A 21,422-nucleotide genomic window follows, 5' to 3' on the forward strand; every position below is an offset into this window, starting at 1 on the left:
TTAGGTGTTGCCTACCAACCCAGAGGAAAGCTGGCAGGTCTACAGCTCTGCCCAAGACAGCGAGGGACGGTGTATATGCACAGTGGTGGCTCCCCAACAGACGATGTGCTCACGTGATGCCAGGACAAAGCAGCTGAGACAGCTCTTAGAAAAGGTAATGGGATGAACCATCCTGTGGGAAGGAGGGAGGATGGTCTGGTAGTTAAGGCAGGTGGGATTCAAGAGATCTGGCTGCAATTCATGGTTCTGCTATGGACTCCTTGAGCAATTCATTCTGTGCCTCATTTCCCCATCTGTAAAATGGGGATGACGATAATACCTGCCTACCTCACAAGGTGTGAGGATCAATTCATTCATGTTTGTAAGGTGCTTTGATGTTATGGCTATGAAGTATAAGTATCTAGATAGAGGGAGGTTTGTGAAAGCCTTTGTGAAATGTAATAAGATCAAAGATACATGATGTTGCCTATGTAATTCAGTTGGGGGAAAAATTCTGCAGTTGACTCTAATCACATTGGTTTTTATTGAATTAACACTTAAAGGGTGAGTCTCGAAAAGACAAGAGAGAAGCCCAATTAAAAATGAAGCCCGGGCTCTTTTAGCTGTATTGATATTAAAAAGGTTGGATAAAACAGCATGAGCCATCGACATCAAATAACATGGTCGTGAGGGCTTGTGGTTTTCTTCCTGACATTGACATTCGCATGGTTCGTTTTTAATAGTCTGCTGTCCGGAGAGATCAGAAGACACATCCCTGATATCAGGAAATTCTCTGGATAATGGATCCCATTGAAGAAACACCGTTTCTTGTGAAATAGTGCCATTCTTTTCTAAATCTAAGTAGACTCTTGTATTGGGGCATGTAATTATCCCTCGTGTCTAAATACTGTACTATGCCAGCATCTGAAGTATGTGACACAATAATTTTTATCCTGATACCTGGAGGAAATTGACGTGTTAGTCACTCAAAACATTCATAAACCTGCACGTAATGTGTTTTACTCTGCTCTGAGTACTATAAACTGACACATGAGGCATTTCGCCTTTGTTTGTAGCATAAGTTTCTGGCTTTTGTTTCCTCACATAATAAAGAGAACATGCCCACCAGAACAAAATCTGAAGTAGGAACAGGGGCAGCACTAGTATCAAAGACCCATTGGCTTTGTATAACTACTCACCTGAATAAGACAAGCAGGTTTTGACCCAAAGTCCTAGTCAAATGTAAACAGTGGGTGTGGGGTGAAAGACCTAAAATGTGATCGTTTCCAATGCAGAGGGTGTTGAAATATAAATGTTCATTGTTTTTCTTAGACAGCAAGCTGCTCTTGGGATGCCAGGGTATAAAGTAAGGGAAGAATGATGTGCAAAGTCAGATGCTCATGTGTGTGTTAACCTATCTATCTCTACACATACACCATCCCGTAAGAAAACCCACAAATAAAGGGGTGAGCCATAGAATCATAGACTTTAAGGTCAGAAGGGACCATTATGATCGTCTAGTCTGACCTCCTGCACAACGCAGGCCACAGAATCTCATCCACTTCTGTATCAAACCCCTAACCTATGTCTGAGCTATTGAAGTCCTCAAATCATGGTTTAAAGACTTCAAGATGCAGAGAATCCTCCAGCAAGTGATCCATGCCCCACGCTGCAGAGGAAGGCGAAAAACCCCCAGGACCTCTGCCAATCTGACCTGGAGGAAAATTCCTTCCCGACCCCAAATATGGTGATCAGCTAAACCCTGAGCATGTGGGCAAGACTCACCAGCCAGACACCCAGGAAAGAATTCTCTGTAGTAACTCCGATCCCACCTCATCTAACATCCCATCACAGGCCATTGGGCATATTTACCTGCTAATAGTCATAGATCAATTAATTGCCAAAATTAGACTATCCCATCACACCATCCCCTCCATAAACTCATCAAGCTTAGTCTTGAAACCAGATATGTCTTTTGCCCGCACTGCTCCCCTTGGAAGGCTGTTCCAGAACTTCACTCCTCTGATGGTTAGAAACCTTCGTCTAATTTCAAGTCTAAACTTCCTGATGGCCTCTGATCTGGATCTCCATTGAAACAAAATCCTTTTAGTAAAATGTAACTGCAGACACTTTTGGAAAACCTCCAAGCTCACAAGAAAGATCTGTTGCTGGCTGCAAGCATTCCTGCCCCTTTCAAGAATCTGACATCTTAACTCCCCTAGTTTTGTGATGAGAACTAGCCTCACATTTTTTTTCACCACAAATAGCAGAAGAAACATAACATGTCAAAGATGTAATTGTGTTTGGATTTTCCAAGGAGGAAAGCAACCATAACCTATTATTCACCTTTGGGGATAATAAAATGTTCCCAGATCTGGTCTGAGCAAAGCTGCATCTTTTCTTTTCTTTTCTTTTTGAAAAGTAGAAGAAATTTCTTCCTTAGAAATTGATGCTATAGGCTTTGCATAGCGGTTTTGGGAGTTAAGCAAAAGCTCAGGTTCAAAGTTGTAAAAAGCCAATCTATTCTAAAACACATTGACACCAACGTATGAAAATTAAGTTAGGGGGGCCAGTGAGTACCCCCATCTCATTCTGCTTCAAAGGACATTGACATCACTTGGCACCTCATGTTTTTTAAGCCCCTTTTAAAGCAAAGTTACAATAAAACTTGAAAAAAATCTGGGTGTGCCCCCCATGCTACCACAGTGTAGCTCTCTATCGCCCTCTAGTGGCGAGACCACAGATGGAGGAATTACGAGTCGTACTGCCTTCAAGTGAATGGACTGGTCCTTTGCCACATGCATTTAGCTCCAGACGGCCCAGCAGGGGTATTGCTCATAGACACTACCCCCAAAGGATAGCACCCACAGACTGGGATGGTCAGGATCTAGGAGATATTATCTAGCAGATGTGGTTTGCTAGTCACCAGGCCAAATTCTGCTCCCAGTTACACAGGTATAAATCCAGAGTAACTCCATCAGTGTCAAAGAAGCTGGCATAACTGGAAGCAGAATTTAAATCCCATCTTATTAATTTTTTGCTTCCCTAAGGTAAAATCAACTATTTTCCCCCTTGGCAACCGTTAGCTTGTCTATTTGCTGCAAAATGAGTTTTTATGAGCACTCGGAATATGTGAAAAAATACTCTTAACTAAGGTTCTTCAGGGGTTGTAAGTGACTGGAAGAAACTGAGGGAAATTGAAGACAGAGAATGTATTTCGGCCTCAAGTCCAGGAAAACACTTATGCACCTGCTTGACCTTAAGTCCATGAGCAGTCTCATTTAAGTTTAATCATGTGCTTAAGTGCTTTGCTGGATCAAGACCTTAAAATGCTAATGAGAATAAAAGATGTGGCTCTTTAAATTATGAATTTGACATAATTGTCAAAGATCAGGAATAATAGTAATTGATATTTTAAAATGGCCACCATAGGTTGCTACTTAATTAAAAAAAAACCCTTATTAGCAATGAACGGAATGGATTTGAACTTTACACCACACACGTCACTGAAAATAACTCGTTTCACTGTATGTCCTCACGTAAGCGCCCTTCTTTATTTGCCTTAAGTTAATTCGTGCACAGTTGGGCTTTTTATCGGGAGTGAGCACTGGCAGAATTAATTGACCCAGTTTTGGGCAACTTCAAACTTAATCCCCATTTCCATTGGCAGATGTACAAAGCGATCCCACTAGGCAGAGGCAGGTTTTCTCAGGGAAGGACTGGCTGGGTCAACACGATAAAAATGTTGTACAAGTCCAGGCTGTAACAGACATGCCACCCAGTGCAGGCAAAGCTCCTTAGATTCCTCCCCATCCATTGCAGGCAAATTACTGCCTTACTGTTGACCACCTCTTTTTCTCCTCCTCCCCATTCAGTGCAGTCTACCTAAAGGCCTGATTCTCGGCAATGGCCTAGGTGGGGCTGGGACAGTTGTTGCTGGGGGCGGATGGGTGGTACTGCTGGAATTAGGTACTGAAAAGTCTTTCTTCTCATCACAGTCCTGACCAGAGCTAAGAGAAATTTACTAGCCATGAAACCATTTGCACTGGTTGGACAATGAGCTTCTCCACCTTAGCATGTCACAAGCCATTAGACCTTGATGCATGGGTTCCCCTTAATTATTTGGATGTTACTTTTCATATTGTCCTTGTCATCAGATGTTAATTATGGGCAACCTCGATCATTTCACAAAACTTAGAGAAAAGCTGGCACTTGTCCCGTGGCTGGTTCCAGCAAAGTCCAAGAGGCCTGTGCTTCTGCTACCACACACATTTCCCACAGCCATGTTCAAGAGGAGTTAGACTGGCTTAATGAAGCTCCCTGGAGGAAATACTGAATGCCAGTCATCTCTTCCCTATCCCCCAAGTCCAATATTATAGCTTCACTGAGCATTGAATGTGCAAACAGGAGCTATTTGTGGTGGCATGGAACTCAGAGAGCTTCTTGGAATTTGTTTGCAGAGGAAGTTATGGGCAAGGTACAAAGAGTAATATTTCCTTAAGATTTGGGTTCTGATAAGAATTGCGTTAATTTCAGTGGAAGATGAACCAGGCTTTCAGTCCCTAGTTTAGCAAAGCATTTAAGCACAGACTTCACTTTAAGAACTGGAGTATTCCAAACTGAAATCAATAGGCTTCTAATAATAGTTGTTGTTATTATTGTATTGCATTGCATTGGATTTATTTGTATTGTGGTAACATCTCAGGAGTCCCAGGACTCCATTTTGTGTTAGGAACTGCACAAATACAGAACAAAAAGATTGTCCCTGTCCCAAGGAGCTTACAGTCTATTTGCAAGCTTCATTGCTTTCCTGAATTGGGGGTCATAGTTAACATCCTGTAATGGCAAAAATATTGGGGTGGGGGGGAATGGAATTTAGCGAATCAATTGATGGCAACCCTTCAAAATCAGGTCAGTGTTCTCACAACACTTCTCAAGGTGGAGATAAATGTTTTAAAACATTTGAAAACTGAGTTCTCTGGTGGTATCTAGCACTGATTCCAACCTTAAAAGTTATTGAGATAGTGGCCACTAAAATCAGAGGTCTCAAGTTGGTCAGCCAGAAATGCCAACCACCATAATCAGAGGCTACATTTGGAAATATTAGCCTTAAATCGTGAATGCATGTATTATTTGCCAGTTTATTCGGCATTGCCTACCTCTGAATGTATTCTTTGTGACTGGTGACATACAACTAGTAATAAAGAAAAGACCACGTTGTTTGAATAGTGAGGTTTTGCTAGCTGGGTCTAAAGCCTTCACTTAGGCAATCAGTGAATGTCTCCTTCTGTACATGAAGCAGTGATAATTCCTACCTGAACAGAAGTATTCCTCTTAGTCAAATATTCTTCTGTTTAACTAATAGTCTTTCCACCTGCAAAGGCAGGCATTGTACGCTGGCTCAGCCAATCAGAGACACCATTAAGACTCATACATTTTATACTTGACTACAGTCCTTATTTGCATTCATGATTGTTGGATTATTTTCTGGAGCCTGGCAGAATAAATGTTTATGAAACCAATTTGCTCTGTTTTGGAGCACATGGTCATAATACCATCAGATGCTGCTGATTAACTAGTAAATAATGTATCTGCTGATTCCTCTTTAGCTTTGTTGACTGAGTGGGAAAAGGTCAACGTTTTGTATTATGAGGCAAATGATGCTGCCTAGCTCCTATGAAAGCTTCCTCCTTTGACTGTATTGCCTCTTTTTATTTTTTATTTCTTTGGACAGGTGCAGAATATGTCTCAGTCAATAGAGGTATTGGACAGGCGAACTCAAAGAGACTTACAATATGTAGAGAAGATGGAGAACCAGATGAAGGGGTTGGAATCAAAATTCAAGCAAGTGGAAGAGAGTCACAAACAACACCTGGCAAGACAGTTTAAGGTATGTACATCCTCCAGCCTGCTAATGAGGCTACAGTGTCTCTTCCTCTGCCCCAATATACCGTGGGGCAAATGATCAGAGAAGACAAAAACAATTCTCCAAACTTCTATGTAGATAAACCTACTGTGTGGCACCACCCCAGGGTTCTATTCCCACTGCATTCTGGGCCTTACTCAGCAAACATTGATATCCACAAAAGTTTTGCCTGAATAGAATCATATCTTGAATGCACTGAATTTCCAGGAAGGAATTTTCAAGCATGCATTGAGAATAGGTCTCCTAATGTACACTCTTACTTTGTAAAGATAAGACCAAATGACCAGAGTGATATGGCAACAATGAGGAGGAAAAAATGCCGGTCAAGTGTATAGGTTGCTTCTTTTTCAGTAATTAGCCCAAAGTCCTCATGTTAAGTAACCTCAGTAAACAGGTAGGCAATTCCTATATTTGAGCATTAGTGTCCTCACTGAGTGAAACAGACCACTCATGGACCAAGGAGCGGGCAAGGATCTGGGGTGACATCCTGGTGCCACTGAAGTCAATAGGAATTTTGCTGCTGACTTCAATGGGGTCAGGATTCCACTACTGTATTTCACTGGGTTTGGGGAAAGATCCCATCCAGACTGACATCATGGACCCATTTATTCTCTTCTGAAACTGCCCATGAGTTGGAGCATTGCTACCATTTACGTAGCAAATGGAATCCAATACTACCGTGGCACCAGAGAATTTCCCCTTCACATTCTTCAAGAAATATTTTGATTACATTTTCTTGAAACATTTCCCCACATTTTTTAACAACTAGCGAGCTGGTTGAAACTTTTTAATTTCAAGATTTAACTGATGTTTTCAATTTTGAAATACCAACATGTGGAATTAAAAAAAATGGGAAAGAATATTTGTGAAAATTATCAATTTCACCCTCATTTTTCAACCAGCTCGGATCCTCAAGTTCAGTTCTTCAGCTTAGATCTAAGGTTAGGATCTGCTAGACTGAGACAACTTTCAGCTCTAACAATCTGATCTTAATCCCCCCCACACACACACACCCGCACACCACGGTGATACATCGGAGGGGAACTCATCACTTGAAATAGAGGAGCATGGAAAACAAATAGCATTTCACTACATGGGCTAGTTTCCAATCTCATTCATGCCAGTATAAATCCAGAGTAATTCCACAAGACACTCAGATACCATGGTCCTAGGCATTGTATAAGAATCTGAAATGGAACGGTCACTGGTGCTATTCTGGATTTACATTGGTTTAACTGAGATCCGAATATGGCCTATTATTAGGCTTGGTAGAATAAGATTTCTATTTTTAATCTCCCCCCCCCCCAGTTTTTATCAATTGAAATTTTCACAGTTGCTCAAAATTATAAGCATTTTTTTCTGATTTTTATCGATTTAAATTTTCACAGTTGAGGGACAGTATGAGGGGTCAGACGATGGGGGCACAAAGATCATCATTATTTAATGACAGTAGACACCGAGAATCAAAAAGTTAAAGCTCTATAACTGTTAAAACACAAATTGCCACCATCATATATTGAAATGTGCAAAATGAATACCTTTAACCCAAACTGTAGTGAGTTCTCAAGTTGATTTTTTCTTACTTTCCCTATCTGTAAATTTCAATTATTACTGATGGAAATATTTTTCCCTCGGTTTGTGTGTGTATGGTGAAATCGACGTTTATCAACATTTATCGATAAAAATCTAATCCTTCAAAGCCTACCTATTATGAATACTATCCAATGCTTCATTACATGGTAAGTGTGTGCATATTTACATGTGCATTGTTGTCTAAGGGATCTCAGCATCTTCAACAAAATGTTGTGTACCATGCCTTTAAAGACAGCCTTTCTTTTCATTAAAAAAACCAAAACAATTTGGCGAAATAATGGCTGTGTTTCTGGAGAAGCAAATTAAAAATGATATTTTTAGCATGATTAAATAGCATTAAAGAATTGTTCATAGCAATTGCTGCCCAGGCACAGGGCCGGCTCCGGCTTTTTTGCCGCCCCAAGAGGCGAAGCAGAAAAAAAAAACCGATCGGCGGCACTTTGGTGGCAGCTCAATCGTGCCGCTTCATTCTTCTGCGGCAATTCAGCGGCGGGTCCTTCGCTCCCAGGGACTGAGGGACCCGCCGCCGAAGACCTGGACATGCTGCCCCTTTCCATTGGCCGCCCCAAGCACCTGCTTCCTTCGCTGGTGCCTGGAGCCGGCCCTGCCCAGGCATGATTTGAAATCAGTCACAGCATTTTGTTTGTGCCAACGCCGGCATTAAAATGTGAGTGGTTTGGAGTTGCGTTTGGGTTTTTTCTTATCATAAAACTATTTGTTTATGAATGGATGTCTGTGTAAGGCAGGTTAGTGAGCTAGCTCCTCAACAGTATTTCATTTTCTTGCTTACAGGGCTAACTTAAAAGAAAGTTTTTTCAATGCTGCAGTGACTGAAGAAGCAGTTCACTCCCATGTAACCATGAAAAGAGGGTCACAGAGCATTTTGCACCATGCATTTATTTCTTTATTTATTATTTTCCAAATTAGTACCATATCTCACTAAGGAACCTTGAACCACAACTGAGATCTTCCTTTGCATGCAATTGTAGATGCATTTCATGAATAGTTTGAAACCCTTGTCAATGCATATATATATACATAATTTTTTTAAAGAAAAAAAAAAAACAGAACTCTTTGTGTATGTGATCTGAAGCATGTAACCGTAAGATGTTGCATTCTAAAAATGACAAATAAAGGCCTTTCCCAAATATTTTGGTGTTCTACAGACTGTTTAATATACTCTTTCTAATACAGCATTTGGACCAAAAAAATAATAATGATAAGAATAATTGTGGGGATAAGAACATTGCACTCACGTAGGAAGCAGCCAGATCAAGGCAGAGTGTTGCAGATTTTTGCACGCATAGCACTGAACCAAGCTTATTTTAACCTTGCAGGCAATAAAAGCGAAAATGGAGGAACTTAGGCCTTTGATACCAGTGTTGGAAGAGTACAAAGCCGATGCAAAATTGGTATTGCAGTTTAAAGAGGAGGTCCAGAATCTGACGTCAGTTCTAAACGAACTCCAGGAGGAGATTGGCGCCTATGACTACGAAGAGCTTCAGAACAGAGTGTCAAATCTTGAAGAAAGGCTCCGTGCATGCATGCAAAAATTAGGTAGGCTCAGAACAATATGGTGGCACTGGCAAAACACCAGCAATGTAAAGTACATATTACATCTGGAGGTAGCAGTGCTGACCTGGACATCTCCTTGTGCCTTCACTGCACTGGCTATAAGAAATGAGTTCACAAAGCAGGGTCCGATCCTGTAAACACATATGCACACAAGTAACTTTACTACCGTGAGTAGCTACTCACCTGAGTAAAGTTACTCGTGGCGCAAGTGCATGCAGGATCATATCCTCAGTTGGACATGAGACTTTGCAAAGTTAGCAGTGAAATATGGTAAATAGGCTATTTTAAATACTGCTTATGCGATGCAAACACTGGGTCTCCATTTAAATTATGTATCAATGTCCAATCTTTCTGCTAGCTAGAATTGGGACATACCATTTTAAATAATATGTATGTGGGGCATGACTTTTTACCAGAAAAGAGCACACCCTCACCAGTATTTGCTCACGTTTGTGTGTGGGCTGCAGTTCTATAAAGAATATAACACTCCACCCCACCCCACCCCAATCCATCACTTCCTTTCAGTGAAGGAGTAGAACTCTATCAAATCAGGCCAAGTAAATAGAAATTGTAAAGCACAGGCAGCCAGATTCTGATCTCATTGCAGCTGTTATCAATTGGCCATAACCCCACTGAAGTCAGTAGATTTCTTCTGGAGAATACACCACTGTAACTCAAATCAGAATCGGGCCCGAGGTAGAGGGTGAAAATGTTGGCCCTTTGAGAAAAAGAGGGGATTCTGCATTCTGTGTACTTGTTGCAAGACATTTCCCCAACATTTGTTGACCTAGCTCCCTCCTGATTTAATTTTCCACTTACATTATTGACTTGCTTGTTAAGCAATTTAAGTCATCTGAACACATTAACCGATCCACCAGTCTATTTCGGTAGCACATTTGAAATTATACTCTCATGTGACTTCAGTAAAGATCAGCTGCCTTCTCATCACTGTATATTTTTGGCAAGGTACCATTTTATTTTTCTACTGTCTATGCTACTGGGATTGTTTCTGTTTGTTTTTAGACCTTTCCACCTTTGTTAGGAAGCTTCCTCCCTTTAGAAATTGATTGCTGTTATTATTTTAGCCTGTTATCTGTTACCTTGTAACCCACCTGTCAGCTAAAAGCCCACAGAGGAAAATGAATTCATTTAGAACATTATATATGCACAGACAAATTTCTATGGGAGCTGTGGATAAAATTTGCAAAAGTGTTTAAGTGACTCAAGTCGTTAACACAGTCTCTAGAGTATAAGTCTAATTAAACGTCAAAGGGACTTAGGCTCTTCCGTGCCTGACTCATTTTGAAAATGAAGCTTGGGCTCGTAAGTTACGGACGCGCTTTTGAAAATGCCACCATCTCTGTCTGTTGGGGAAGGGAAAAGCCCATGTCCAAAGGAAACAATGAGATTGGCCAGGTCCTCAGCCATCAGCTTAGTCTAAAGGAATGAAGCTAGGCTGATTTACATCAACTGAGGATCAGGCTTCTTTTTTTAAAAATAAAAGAACTTGGAAAAGCTTCTTTCTCCCCCTCCCCCTGCTGAAGAGATGCATGCAAGGCATGCCGCTGCTGTGCCTTGTTATTTACCATGTACAATATTGCAGTGGTTTTTGGATTGTAAAGAAAAATTCTCCACCTCTGTGCTATAAAGGTGAAATTCACAGCAAAAGGTCTATGCCCCATTTAAGACCTGAAAGTATGGCTTCAGTGGCAAATCAGTGGTGCATAGACCTCGTACTGGGCCCTCTGAGTTTTATTCTAAATGTTTGAAAGGAAGATCGAACCTGGTTATTATTATTTACTATTATTATTATGGTAGTACCTACAGGCTTCAGATGGGATTGGGCCCAGTCCCTGCCCCCAAGAATTTACAATCTGGACAGGCAAGAGAGGGGTAGAGCATAGGAAGGAAGTATCATTATCCCCATTTTATAGATGGGGAACTGAGAGACAGAAAAATTAAGTGATTTGTCCAAAGTTACCTAGTAAGTCTGTGGCAGAGCCTGGAATTAAACACACGTCTCCAGAGGCCCAGTCGAGTGCCTTAGTCACAAGAGACTTCTGTTGTGAGGAAGCAGCTGTCTTTACTTGTCTCTTTTGACAGAAGAGATGGGGTTTCACATGAGGTAACAAATGGAGAGCAGTGATCTATTTTCTGTCCCACCGTAGAGAGCGTCTCTTCAAATCTACCATTTTTGGTTGTCTCTTATGTTCCCATCCTGTCTCTTGAGAAATAAGAGACTCTTTCTGTATTTCACTGCCAGCTCTCTGCTGACCTTTAGTCACTTTAGCTCTAGGAACCGAAGAGAGGGCATAGTAGGAAAAACTTAACATTCTAGAGCAGAAAGAAAAACATCAGAGCTGTACCTGAAAGTGGAGCAGTATTGTGCTGTCAATATTTTAACCAAGGGCTTCTGTAAAGATGCACCCAGAACATGTGATAAATACCACACGGACCAAAGGTGTGTGTGATTTCAAGGAGAAGAATGGAGGAACTGGGGAATCTAATTTGAGCTAAGCAAATAATTGGCAGTGAATAATTATTTAAACAACACAGCCCTCTTTGTCTATTGGCAAAAATTCCTTGGATCCAGTCGTTACCCTAATGTGTGTGTTTGTTTAAGTCCCATTAGCTAAATAACTTACCTAATTTTTGTTTCTTTTGTAGCTTGACCACAAACGCTCAACTGAGGAATTCAGTTGCTTAGTTAGGATTGGTCAGAGGTGTCACATCGGATTGTTCCTCTTCTTTGACAGCATGACCATGTGTAATCCTGTATGCAAGCACTTCTTAGCAGGAATGCTTGCGTGCATGAATGTAAAATTCAGTTTGCATGAAAACTGACCCGTGTAACTTTGAAATGAATTGTTTTATTAGGAGCAACATTGTCATACCTTGATGCTCAATGTTAGTCTCCTAAATCCCTATTTGGGAACCTAAATGCAAATGGACTGAGCATCACAAATCCTGAGCGTATACAAATCCCATTGGAGTCAATGGTACTTATAGGAACTCAACATCTTTGATTGTCAGGCCGCTTGTATTTAGGTGCCTGATAGAGTTTTAGAAACCTAATTTTAAATACTCAAGGTCGGCTTCCTCAAATGGTGTGAATCAGCACAGCGTCACTGACTTGTGTGGAGCTATGCTGTTATACACCAGCTAAGGATTTGGGCCCCAAGTTTGCAAATGTTAGCCTGTCATTTTAGCCAGTTGCTTGAAAAGAAAAAGGACATGGGGAGGAGAGGAAAGGGGGCATTGAACATGGCTGAGGTGAGCCCGTTGAAAAATACAAGTGCGTATTTGCAGACTGCTGTATTCACAGCTCTCCTCCAGGAGGACGTCTGCGGCACTTGGCAGACAAACGTGAAGTGTATTTGCGGGAAGCATTTGCACCTTTTTCCTGAGAACCGCCCTGGGCGCACGGAGACTGCAACAGCATGTGTGTACTGCTCCTTTGAAGGAGGAGGTGGGAGAGAGCCATTGCTGAGAATGCCTGCTCCGGGGATATGATGCAACAGGACCCAGAGAGAAGGGGCCAGCTCTTTTCAGTGGAGCTGTGAGGACTGACACCAGCTGAGGATGTCGCCCAAGGTGACTCCATCAGGTGCAGGGAGCCCATGTTGACCTTCCCTTGAGTTTAGTGTCAGAACTTTAACGAGTGGCTCCAGATCCATCCCAGTATATCACTGATCTCGGGTTCCCTGAGGGGGAGAATCTGGCTCTTTTGAAAATAAGCCTCTTCGCATGCTGCTGATTCTGCTTCCTATCTCACTATTACCACCTGTTTAGGACCAGACTGTGAGGCACTCACTCCAATTGAGTAGCACCCGACTCCGCAGGTAACCCCACCCCACTGATACCACTGGAACTATTTACCGAGTAAGGTACTACTCAACGTGAGTAAGAACCTGGCAGCCTGGCCCTCAGTGGAGTTTATTAATACTCAGCTCCTGGGGTAACAAAGAATTCCTTTGTGCACAGCCCCGGTCTCTGTCCAAGCGTTGGGGTCCCATTCTCAGCTAGGTTACATCAGTTTTACGCCATTGATTTCAATTGTGATAGGCTGCTGCAAAACTGGAGCCGCTCAGCAGTGGAGTGGGTCCTTTGATTTCAAGCCCTGAACATGCAGGATTTCTAGTACATTTCGGAGCTGGGTTCAGTCAAACCCATTGTATTCCCCTTGGAATGCTGCTGAGTAGGAATGCGTTTTGAAAGCTAAAGGTATGGTTGTCAGAGATGCTGGCAGCTGTAGTTCACTTCATTTCAGCACCTCTGAAAATCAGGCTATTGCAACACCGGCAGGTATTTTGCTGCTGGGGAACTAGTGCTGTAAAATGAGCACTAAGGCGGGTGTTAAGAATGGCAGGTCCTTCCCACAATCTACACCAATTATCCCCCCACTGGCTCAGCTCCACGTTGGGTAATTGCATTCTCCCTACATGTGCTCAGATCCTCTGCTGCTGAAAATCTTTGTCATCCCAAAGCGAACACTCTGGCCTGGCGCTCTTCACTATCTAGCCCAAACTGTTGTCGAGTGGTGCTGTGTGGTGTTTAACATGTTTAATCTCAGAGGTAGTTGCACTGCAGTGATGGATGAAGTGATTCTTTTACATAGGTTATAAATATTTTTGGGATCTGCAACAGGGTAAAACATTTGGGAAAGGGTTAAGGGCTCCTTGCCAGTTACGTGACTCAGCAGGGAATTTAAGGGAGAGTGTGGGCTCTTTTAGGGGGAGATGAGACAGGCAAGGGGGAAAGATTCTCTGTTGGTCTGGGGAATTGATTTATTTTGGTGTCATCTCCTGAATTTTGTGCTGGAATGATAAATGGGCTCAGAGGCAAGCACCTGAAACTGACTTAGGCATGGCCTTGATTCCTTCCTGAGCTGATGAGATAGCCCAGTAATTTACAGAACACTTTGGGATAAAAAATCCCATGTAGACCAGCCCAGCTGGTAAATCATGCAGGCAACCTTCTGCAACTAGGTATTGTATATTTTAAATAGGTTTGCATTGGCCATGCTCTTCATTTTTTGCTTTCTGTCGCCATTCATGGATCAGAGTGTTACTGGCTCAGATATTTGCAGGGAGTGAATTCTACAGCAAGCGTTTGTGGGACTAGATTTTGCAATTTGTGCTTGCAAGTATTTGCCCTGGAAATGCTTCTATGCTTGCCCTGTCATGTAGTTTAAGGGGTAAACTGCAGCTAACCAACATGGATTAAATTCCGAAGGTTCCTTGCTACTTCAGAGTATATAAAACGTGAACATAGAATTAATTGATTAAATTCATAGCAAAAAATTCACCGATATTCCACCAGCACAAAATGAACCCAAATGTGCTGACTAAGTTAGTTGTTAGTTATTTGCTCAGCTCTATAACTGGGGAAAAAAAATTGTATTGGAGACGTGCAAAGGAACCTCAGTGAAGGATCAGTGCTCTATTGTGGTAGGCACTATACAGACAATAACAAAGAAAACAGTCTCTGTCCAAGCCATGTTCACAGTCTAGAGGGTATTTACAGTATTACTAACTTAAAAAGCTACTAAATACCTGGCCCATATTGGCCTGGCCAGCTTGAAGGTGCTAGACTTGTGACAGAGACATCTCACAGTGTCTGAGGGCCTCTTCCCAGTTCCTTGGTATTTTTCCTCCGATAACCCCCATTGCTTTGAGCTCCATACTGCTGCAGAACGATTTGTTTTAGACAACGTCCCCCTCCCCCTATGCTTTTTTATTTCTCCTAAGCTTTACTGAAGAATCAATACTGAAAACATAGCCTGACCCTGGTGTGTGTGTGTGTGTATCTATCCAAAGGCAGGTTCCGTTTGTTGTTCCGTTCACGTTTTTTAAAGATCGCTATTTATATGGCGATGTGAAGGTTTCTATTCAGGCGCTGAAGAGAACTCTTGCAGAAGTAGCGAGAATATCACTCAGAATTGCTCCTTGAATTAGAGGACAAGTTTAAGATAGCAGCTGCTCTCTGCAGGTTTGGAATTCTCTCCCTTTCAAGCTTCCCCTTGATTCTTAAAGCGCTCCCTTTACAGGGATTAAGAAGAACGTGCACACCCTAATACGAAATGGGGCTCGGCACAGAATAGGGAGCTGATCCCTAAAACAAAACAACAGCAACAAAACTCTGCCCCACAACAGTACAATTTAGGGACTGGAGGAGTGTGTTCTCCCCCCACCCCTCACTACACACGCATTCATCCTTCCCAGCTGCATTTCGATTAGCAGTCAGATTAGAGGTCTCCCAGGCAGAAGACAAAGGCAAGATCAGTGCTGAGCTTTCTAGTTGCTAAAGAAAAATCTGTTTCCACCCTCAGAACTGTCCTTGCAAAGGAAGAGAGTCGATCCCGATGCCCCCAGTGTTACAATAGGGGTGTGTAAAATCACACTGGACTAGATGCGTCTCCAGTGAGTGCAAACGGAGGTGCATTGCTGGATTAATTCAGGGCGAAAGTCTGACGGCCTTGGGATGGATTGGGTAGTGGGGACGAAGACAAAGGGGGCTTCTCCCTATGCTTCCACACGGGCGCTGCAGCCTGGGAATCCGCTCCCTGGCTCAAAGGGGCATAACCCTTCCCCCGCTGCCACCTCCGTGCCCTGAGCTGCCTGCTAGCATCTGGGTGAGTTCATATTATTCCTTTAAAAGCAGATGTAAAGAGCTCGCAGTTCGGAGCACTTGTAACCCACACACCTCCGGGGTGTGGTGCTCTGTCCCATTTAGTGCCACCAAGACCACTTAGCTATGGCTGTAGCAGACTCATTAATTTCTAAGGGCCGTGAGGCTTTTAGCTTGTGCCGTAGAGGCTCATACACTAAGCTCCAGAGGTCTCAGGTTCAATCCTGCCTGTTGGCGACCGGGGTCTGTCGGCTCACTCAGGCCACACCAGCAGAGTGTCTGCGGCGATCGCTCCACCCCCCAGTAGAGCCCTGCCACTGTCCTGCTGCAGGATACAAATAATTTCCCTTGACTTCCATGGGACTCCCTCTGCCCGGGGGGGCAGAATCTATCCCCAGCAATGAAGCAAGGCCCGAACTTGGCCTGGCATGCTGGCGACTCACAATAACCGTTGAGTCCAAAATCGAACAAGCCCTTTGTCATGAATCTAAAGATCCTATGGCTTTAAAATGGCTGCTCGGCCACCACACCTCATGCACTGGCTGTGCAAAAAGAGGTGTTTTAACCCCTATTACAAGCCTAGTGAAGAGATGACAGCCGTAGCAGGAACCCATGTTAGCTGGCTGAGGTATGCCCTCGCCTCCCTTGAGGGTGATTTAGTGAAGGCAAGGTCAAAAGAAGGGATCATGTGGAACCCCAGTGAACTGAGCCTTGAAAATATCAGCCATAAACCATATTTGCTGAGCCAGCCTGGTGTTTGGCGTGAGTCTGACTGCCATTCTCTAGCCCTGTGCAGTCGGGCTCTACAGGACCCCAAATAAATCTGACATGGTATTTGGGGAAATGTAGGGCTGGAAGGGACCTCAAGAGGTCACCTAGTCCATCTCCCCAGGCTGAGGCTGGACTAAGTATGCTTAGACCATGCCTGATAGATGTTTGTCTCATCTGTCCTTAAAAACCTCTAGTGACTGGAATTTCATAGCAGTTGTACAGTCGTGTTTGTTTTTTCAAGCCCCTCCTTTTTCCCCCTCTGCATCCGGGAATAATGTGTGGAGACAACATAAAGCAAACCCAAGTCATTTTATGTGAGTCTCACCACCCAGTGACTTGAAATACCCTCCAAATGTCTGGACTTGCATCACTTAAGCACCATAAATGGTTCCCTGAAGCACTAAAAGAGTCTGAGGAAAAACAAGCAGAAACACCGAGCTATTGGGGGGTTATTCAGGTTTACCCAAATATTGGGATATTCAGTATGAAAAACATGAGTGTGAGTATAAAGAAGACCGTGACTGAGCCATGAGCATATTATTATTAATTATTTCTATTGTGGTAGCACGCAGGAGCCCTGGGTAGGACTCCATTGCGCTAGGTGCTGTATGAACACAGAACAAAGCGGTGGCCCACATATCCCTGCTATTTGTATTTTTTGAGCCCAGAAGGGCTGAGTTTGCTATGTAGGCAAATACTCTGCACCTAAGCGTTTGAAAGGGTTGCTCTTTGTTGCTCAAGAGTGAGCCCTTGGGTGTGATTAAGGAGCATAATTTAGGAGTTCCAGAAAGAAGGCCCAGTCAATGAGGAGTTAAAAATTAAAAGGCTCTACGATAGGCAGTATTGTTTAATGGTTAAATGAGGGGCCGCAGAGTCAGGAATTTTGGATTTTAGTCCCAGCTCCGCCACTGACTCATTGCACGGTATCTCCTTGAACAAATCAGATAATTTCTTTATGCCTCAACGTCCCAAGATGTAAAACGGGACGACAATCAAGAACCTTAACTAGGGTAACCAGATGTCCCGATTTTATAGGGACAGTCCCCATATTTGGGGCTTTTTCTTATATAGGCTCCTATTCCCCCCCCCCCCCCACCACCCGCTGTCTGGATTTTTCACCCTTGCTATCTGGTCACCCTAACCTTAAATCACCAGGGCCTTTTGAGGCATAACTCATTAATGTATGCAAAGCAGTTTGAGATCCAAGGCTGTATATGTGCAAATTATTTATAATAGACGGGCTATACAAGGATCCTATCCTGTGAGATGCTGAGCTGGGTTCACATTGAGGAGTCTCCATGCCTAGCAGAAAGAATTCAGCACCTTGTAGAGTTTTTCACAACACACAGTTCCTCACAGCTTATATCCAGCAATCACTAAGCACATGGCATGAAAAAGACCGTTGTGTAATGTCTGTAGTTGCTTCTTGGCTGGAATGAACAAATGCCACTAGAATTTCCCAATGCAGTGCAAAGATTGTAGCTGCCCCTCCAGAACAATAACACCTAATGACTGATGTCGTCTTACCTTAGATGGAACTCAGGTGGCTAAATCGATAATGCATCTGACTTTTAATATGAGAGTCCAGGATACAAGTCTTGTTCAAGTGGTAGGTTCTTAATCTACATGATAAATTTATGAATGGGATTGTATGATGGGGTTACCTGTGATAGCAGGGCCTGGACTCAAAGACCCAGGAACTTCCTTCCAGTCCTATGTTTCTAAATCCTGGCCGTGTAGCTCCAACTTTTTAGATTTTGCCCACTGGCACCTGCGGCTCATGACAGATTTAAACCATGAAAGAGAATTTAAACCATGAAAGAGACTTCTAGCCTGGAATACGATCAGCCCTAGTTTTCCACTGGGAAACTGTTATAAATGTGTCTCCAGCTAAATGCAAAGTGAGCTGTAGCCTAACTACTTGCAAACAACACCAGTTTACCGGTATCAGCTTTAAAAAAAAAAAAAATCAATGGGCTTTATACAAGTATTCTTTCCAGGAAAATAGAGGGCTAGTGAATAAATTGACAGCAATGTAGTGGTATGAGAATGGCAGGGAGCATTTGGAAGCCAAGTAGACAGAGGCTGGTCTTGTGCAGGAAAATTTGCAAGAAATTACTCGCATATTCTTTAACTCTTTGTATTCTTTCACCAATACCTCATCCGTGGCTGAGAGGGATTTAGGCTGAATTCAGTCCATGTCAAGAAGCATTCATCCTTCAACCTACATTCTGGGCTGCATGGACGCTCGGCTTTTTGGCCGCGCTCTCCTACATTTCCATCCCATCTCTGCTTGGGGGTGAGATCATGCAGAATAGCCCTAGTAGTTACTTTAGAACATATCAGACGTACGGTGGTAGGCTGAAGATGTGCTGCAACGCATGGAAGCAAAGAACCATATCTGAAGTGAGAGATTTTACTCTGGGAAGTCATGACTGGCTAAAGAATGGTATTGTTATTGGTGGGGGTCAGGGGCACACACTAGGACGGTGGTATTTTTTTATTGTCTAAGGCTTTGTCTTCATTGATACAACGAGGGGTTTTGTTGTTTGCTTGTTTGTTTTGACAGCAAGCTAAGAAACACCAATAGCTATGTCCCCGTAAAATCTTAACTTGGGACAAAGCACTTGTAGTGTTTTACTGCCAGGTAGCTAGGCGAGGTCAGTGCTATATCACCCACCCAGGGCGACTTACCCTAGTTTACCTTGTAACAGGAAAGTGCATTGCCTCCAGTGTCGTTTGACAGTGGGAGAGCTGACATGGCTTCCTGGCACCTTTTGCCTTCCTGATTCTAGGCTGTGTTGGGGACTCTGGTGTAACTTAGACAGCCCTAGAGGCCTAAGTTACCACAGCCTCGCTGGGCTGGCCGATGGGCTACAGGGCGGCCCAGAATTTCCACAGAGCTGTATGATGTGCCTGTGTCCCCGTCCCTGATGCGTTCCTCCCACCTTCAGCCACACCCGCAGCATGTCCCTCATGCCAGGGCTTGGGAGGGGGGCCTCAGAAGGCCGCTTTACGGCTCTCTTTCACAGCGTCTCTCAGCCACATTCAGGGCTTTTAGGGAAAATTTAGGGGCCTTTTTCACTGCTCTGATGCTTTTGCCCTGTGAAAAGGGGCTGGAGTAGAGGTAACAATCTCACCCACTACTGAATAGCTAAGAAGCCGTCCAGTTGGCTAATTAGAACAGACCAAATGGAAACTCAAAGAATAGATATCCCAGAAATCTTAGGCATGTACTTAATAACAGCTTAAAACCAAGGGCCTGATTTGAACTGCTGTAAACCAGCACAGCTTCATTGACTTCAGTGCAGCTACAGCCAACTTACCCCTGAGGGATCTGGCCCCGGATTTCCAGTTTTGGCTAAAGAAACCATGTTCGCTGCAGTTCAGTTCAAGCATCAAAATCCATTGCCAATAGCATACGCGCCACTTTACTACTGAGACCTTCTCCTTGACTGAAGTGTCACAGGTTTAACAACCTAAAGATCAGAGCCAGCGAACACCTTCCCAAGTTCAGTTTGCATTGTTATCCATATTCGTCTACCCTTATGTCAGCTTATAAAGGACACGGATCTACAAGAGCTGCTTTGCAGAACGGGTGCGAGGGTTTTAAACGACTGCTCCTGTAGCAACAGTACGTTCAGTCTCAGTCGGCAGATTCTTCTGCTGCAGCTTGCTTTGACTTTCCCCTCGTCGTTCTTTAGTGCGTATATGCAAGTGTTTCAACAGCCTGGGATGGCAGCGTTACTGAAACTTGGGGGTATTATTGTAAATATGAAATCACCATATGGCTATATTTTAGACACTAAAAATGAAGCGCGGAAGACATTTATTGGTGTGAATCCTGAGAAAGAGACAAGATTATATTTTACTGTGTGGAACCATGGAAGAGATAGATTGATACAGAAAATTGAAGGAGCAAGGAGAATGGATGAGTGGTTAAGACATCAGAGCCAGATTTTTAAAGGTATTTAGTCACAGATAGGTGCCTTTTCAAAAGGGTGTAGGCATGTAACTCCCCTTGAATTCGGGGAGTTTGAAGTCAATGGGAGTTAAGAGCCCAGGTGCTTTGGAAAATCTTATCCAAATCCTGAGGAAGCTAAATACCTTTTAAAAATCTGGCCCTTAGACTTTAGTTCCAATGCGCATGTGTTCAAATCCCAGTTCTGGTAAGCTCACTAGCTTGGGCAGTGCTTATATCACTAGACTAGTGATTGGGAGATCTGGCCACAATTCCTGGCTCTGCCACAGACACACTACATGACCGTGGGCAGATCACTAAGGCCAGATTTTCGGAGATGCTGACCACCCAAAACTCCAGGTAAAGCCAGCGGCAAGGGTGCCGTGCCTCTAAAACTCATGCCCTTAATCGTGTTGTGTTTCAATTGTGTAGCAAGAATTCCCTACCTCACAGGGCGTTGTGTGTGAGGAAAAGACATTACTGTTTGTGAGGCGCTTAGATACTATGGTGCTGGGCACCAGAGAAGATGACAGATAGGTACAGGTAGATAGTTTTGCTGGGAAGATAAGTATATTTATATATAATACCCCACCTTTTAACCTGTCCGAGGAATGTCTGGAGACTCAGAATGAGCATCACCAGGTCTGTTACAGCAAAACTGAACAGTCACTATTCAGGCTAATTTCTCAGGCTAACGCTGGCTAACTCTTCTCCTCATTTGCTGTTCTGCGACATTCGCAGCACGTTTGTTTTCGGGAAAGTTCATTTTCTTAGGGGCACTGTGATAAGGACAATTGTTATTAAGCAGAATGAAACAAACAAAAGCATCCGACAGCTGTTCACAATCTAATTGCCCTTAATTAAACTAGCTCCCTATCAACTGGAGAGAGGCAATGTCACAGCAACGTGGGCGAGTCTTAATGCCCGTGTCACTCCTCAGAGCTGCTAAGTTCTGAATGTCTCAGGTCTGCCACACACGCTGAAGCC

General features: G+C 43.3%; 1 protein-coding gene across 4 annotated transcripts in view; it reads left to right on the top strand.

The window, feature by feature from the left end:
• The window catches only part of OLFM1 (olfactomedin 1), a 50,160-nt gene that overhangs the window by 20,541 nt on the left and 8,197 nt on the right, over positions 1-21,422 (top strand). For all 4 annotated transcript variants that reach the window (XM_005293226.4, XM_005293224.5, XM_024106025.3 and 1 more), the window contains exons 2-4: positions 5-154; positions 5,714-5,869; positions 8,836-9,055. In XM_005293226.4, the coding sequence (XP_005293283.1) occupies positions 5-154; positions 5,714-5,869; positions 8,836-9,055 (526 nt within the window). The remainder of the gene's footprint in view (positions 1-4; positions 155-5,713; positions 5,870-8,835; positions 9,056-21,422) is intronic.

The sequence above is a fragment of the Chrysemys picta genome, chromosome 18 (assembly GCF_011386835.1).
Source record: "Chrysemys picta bellii isolate R12L10 chromosome 18, ASM1138683v2, whole genome shotgun sequence".
In the NCBI taxonomy this organism is placed as follows: domain Eukaryota; kingdom Metazoa; phylum Chordata; order Testudines; family Emydidae; genus Chrysemys; species Chrysemys picta.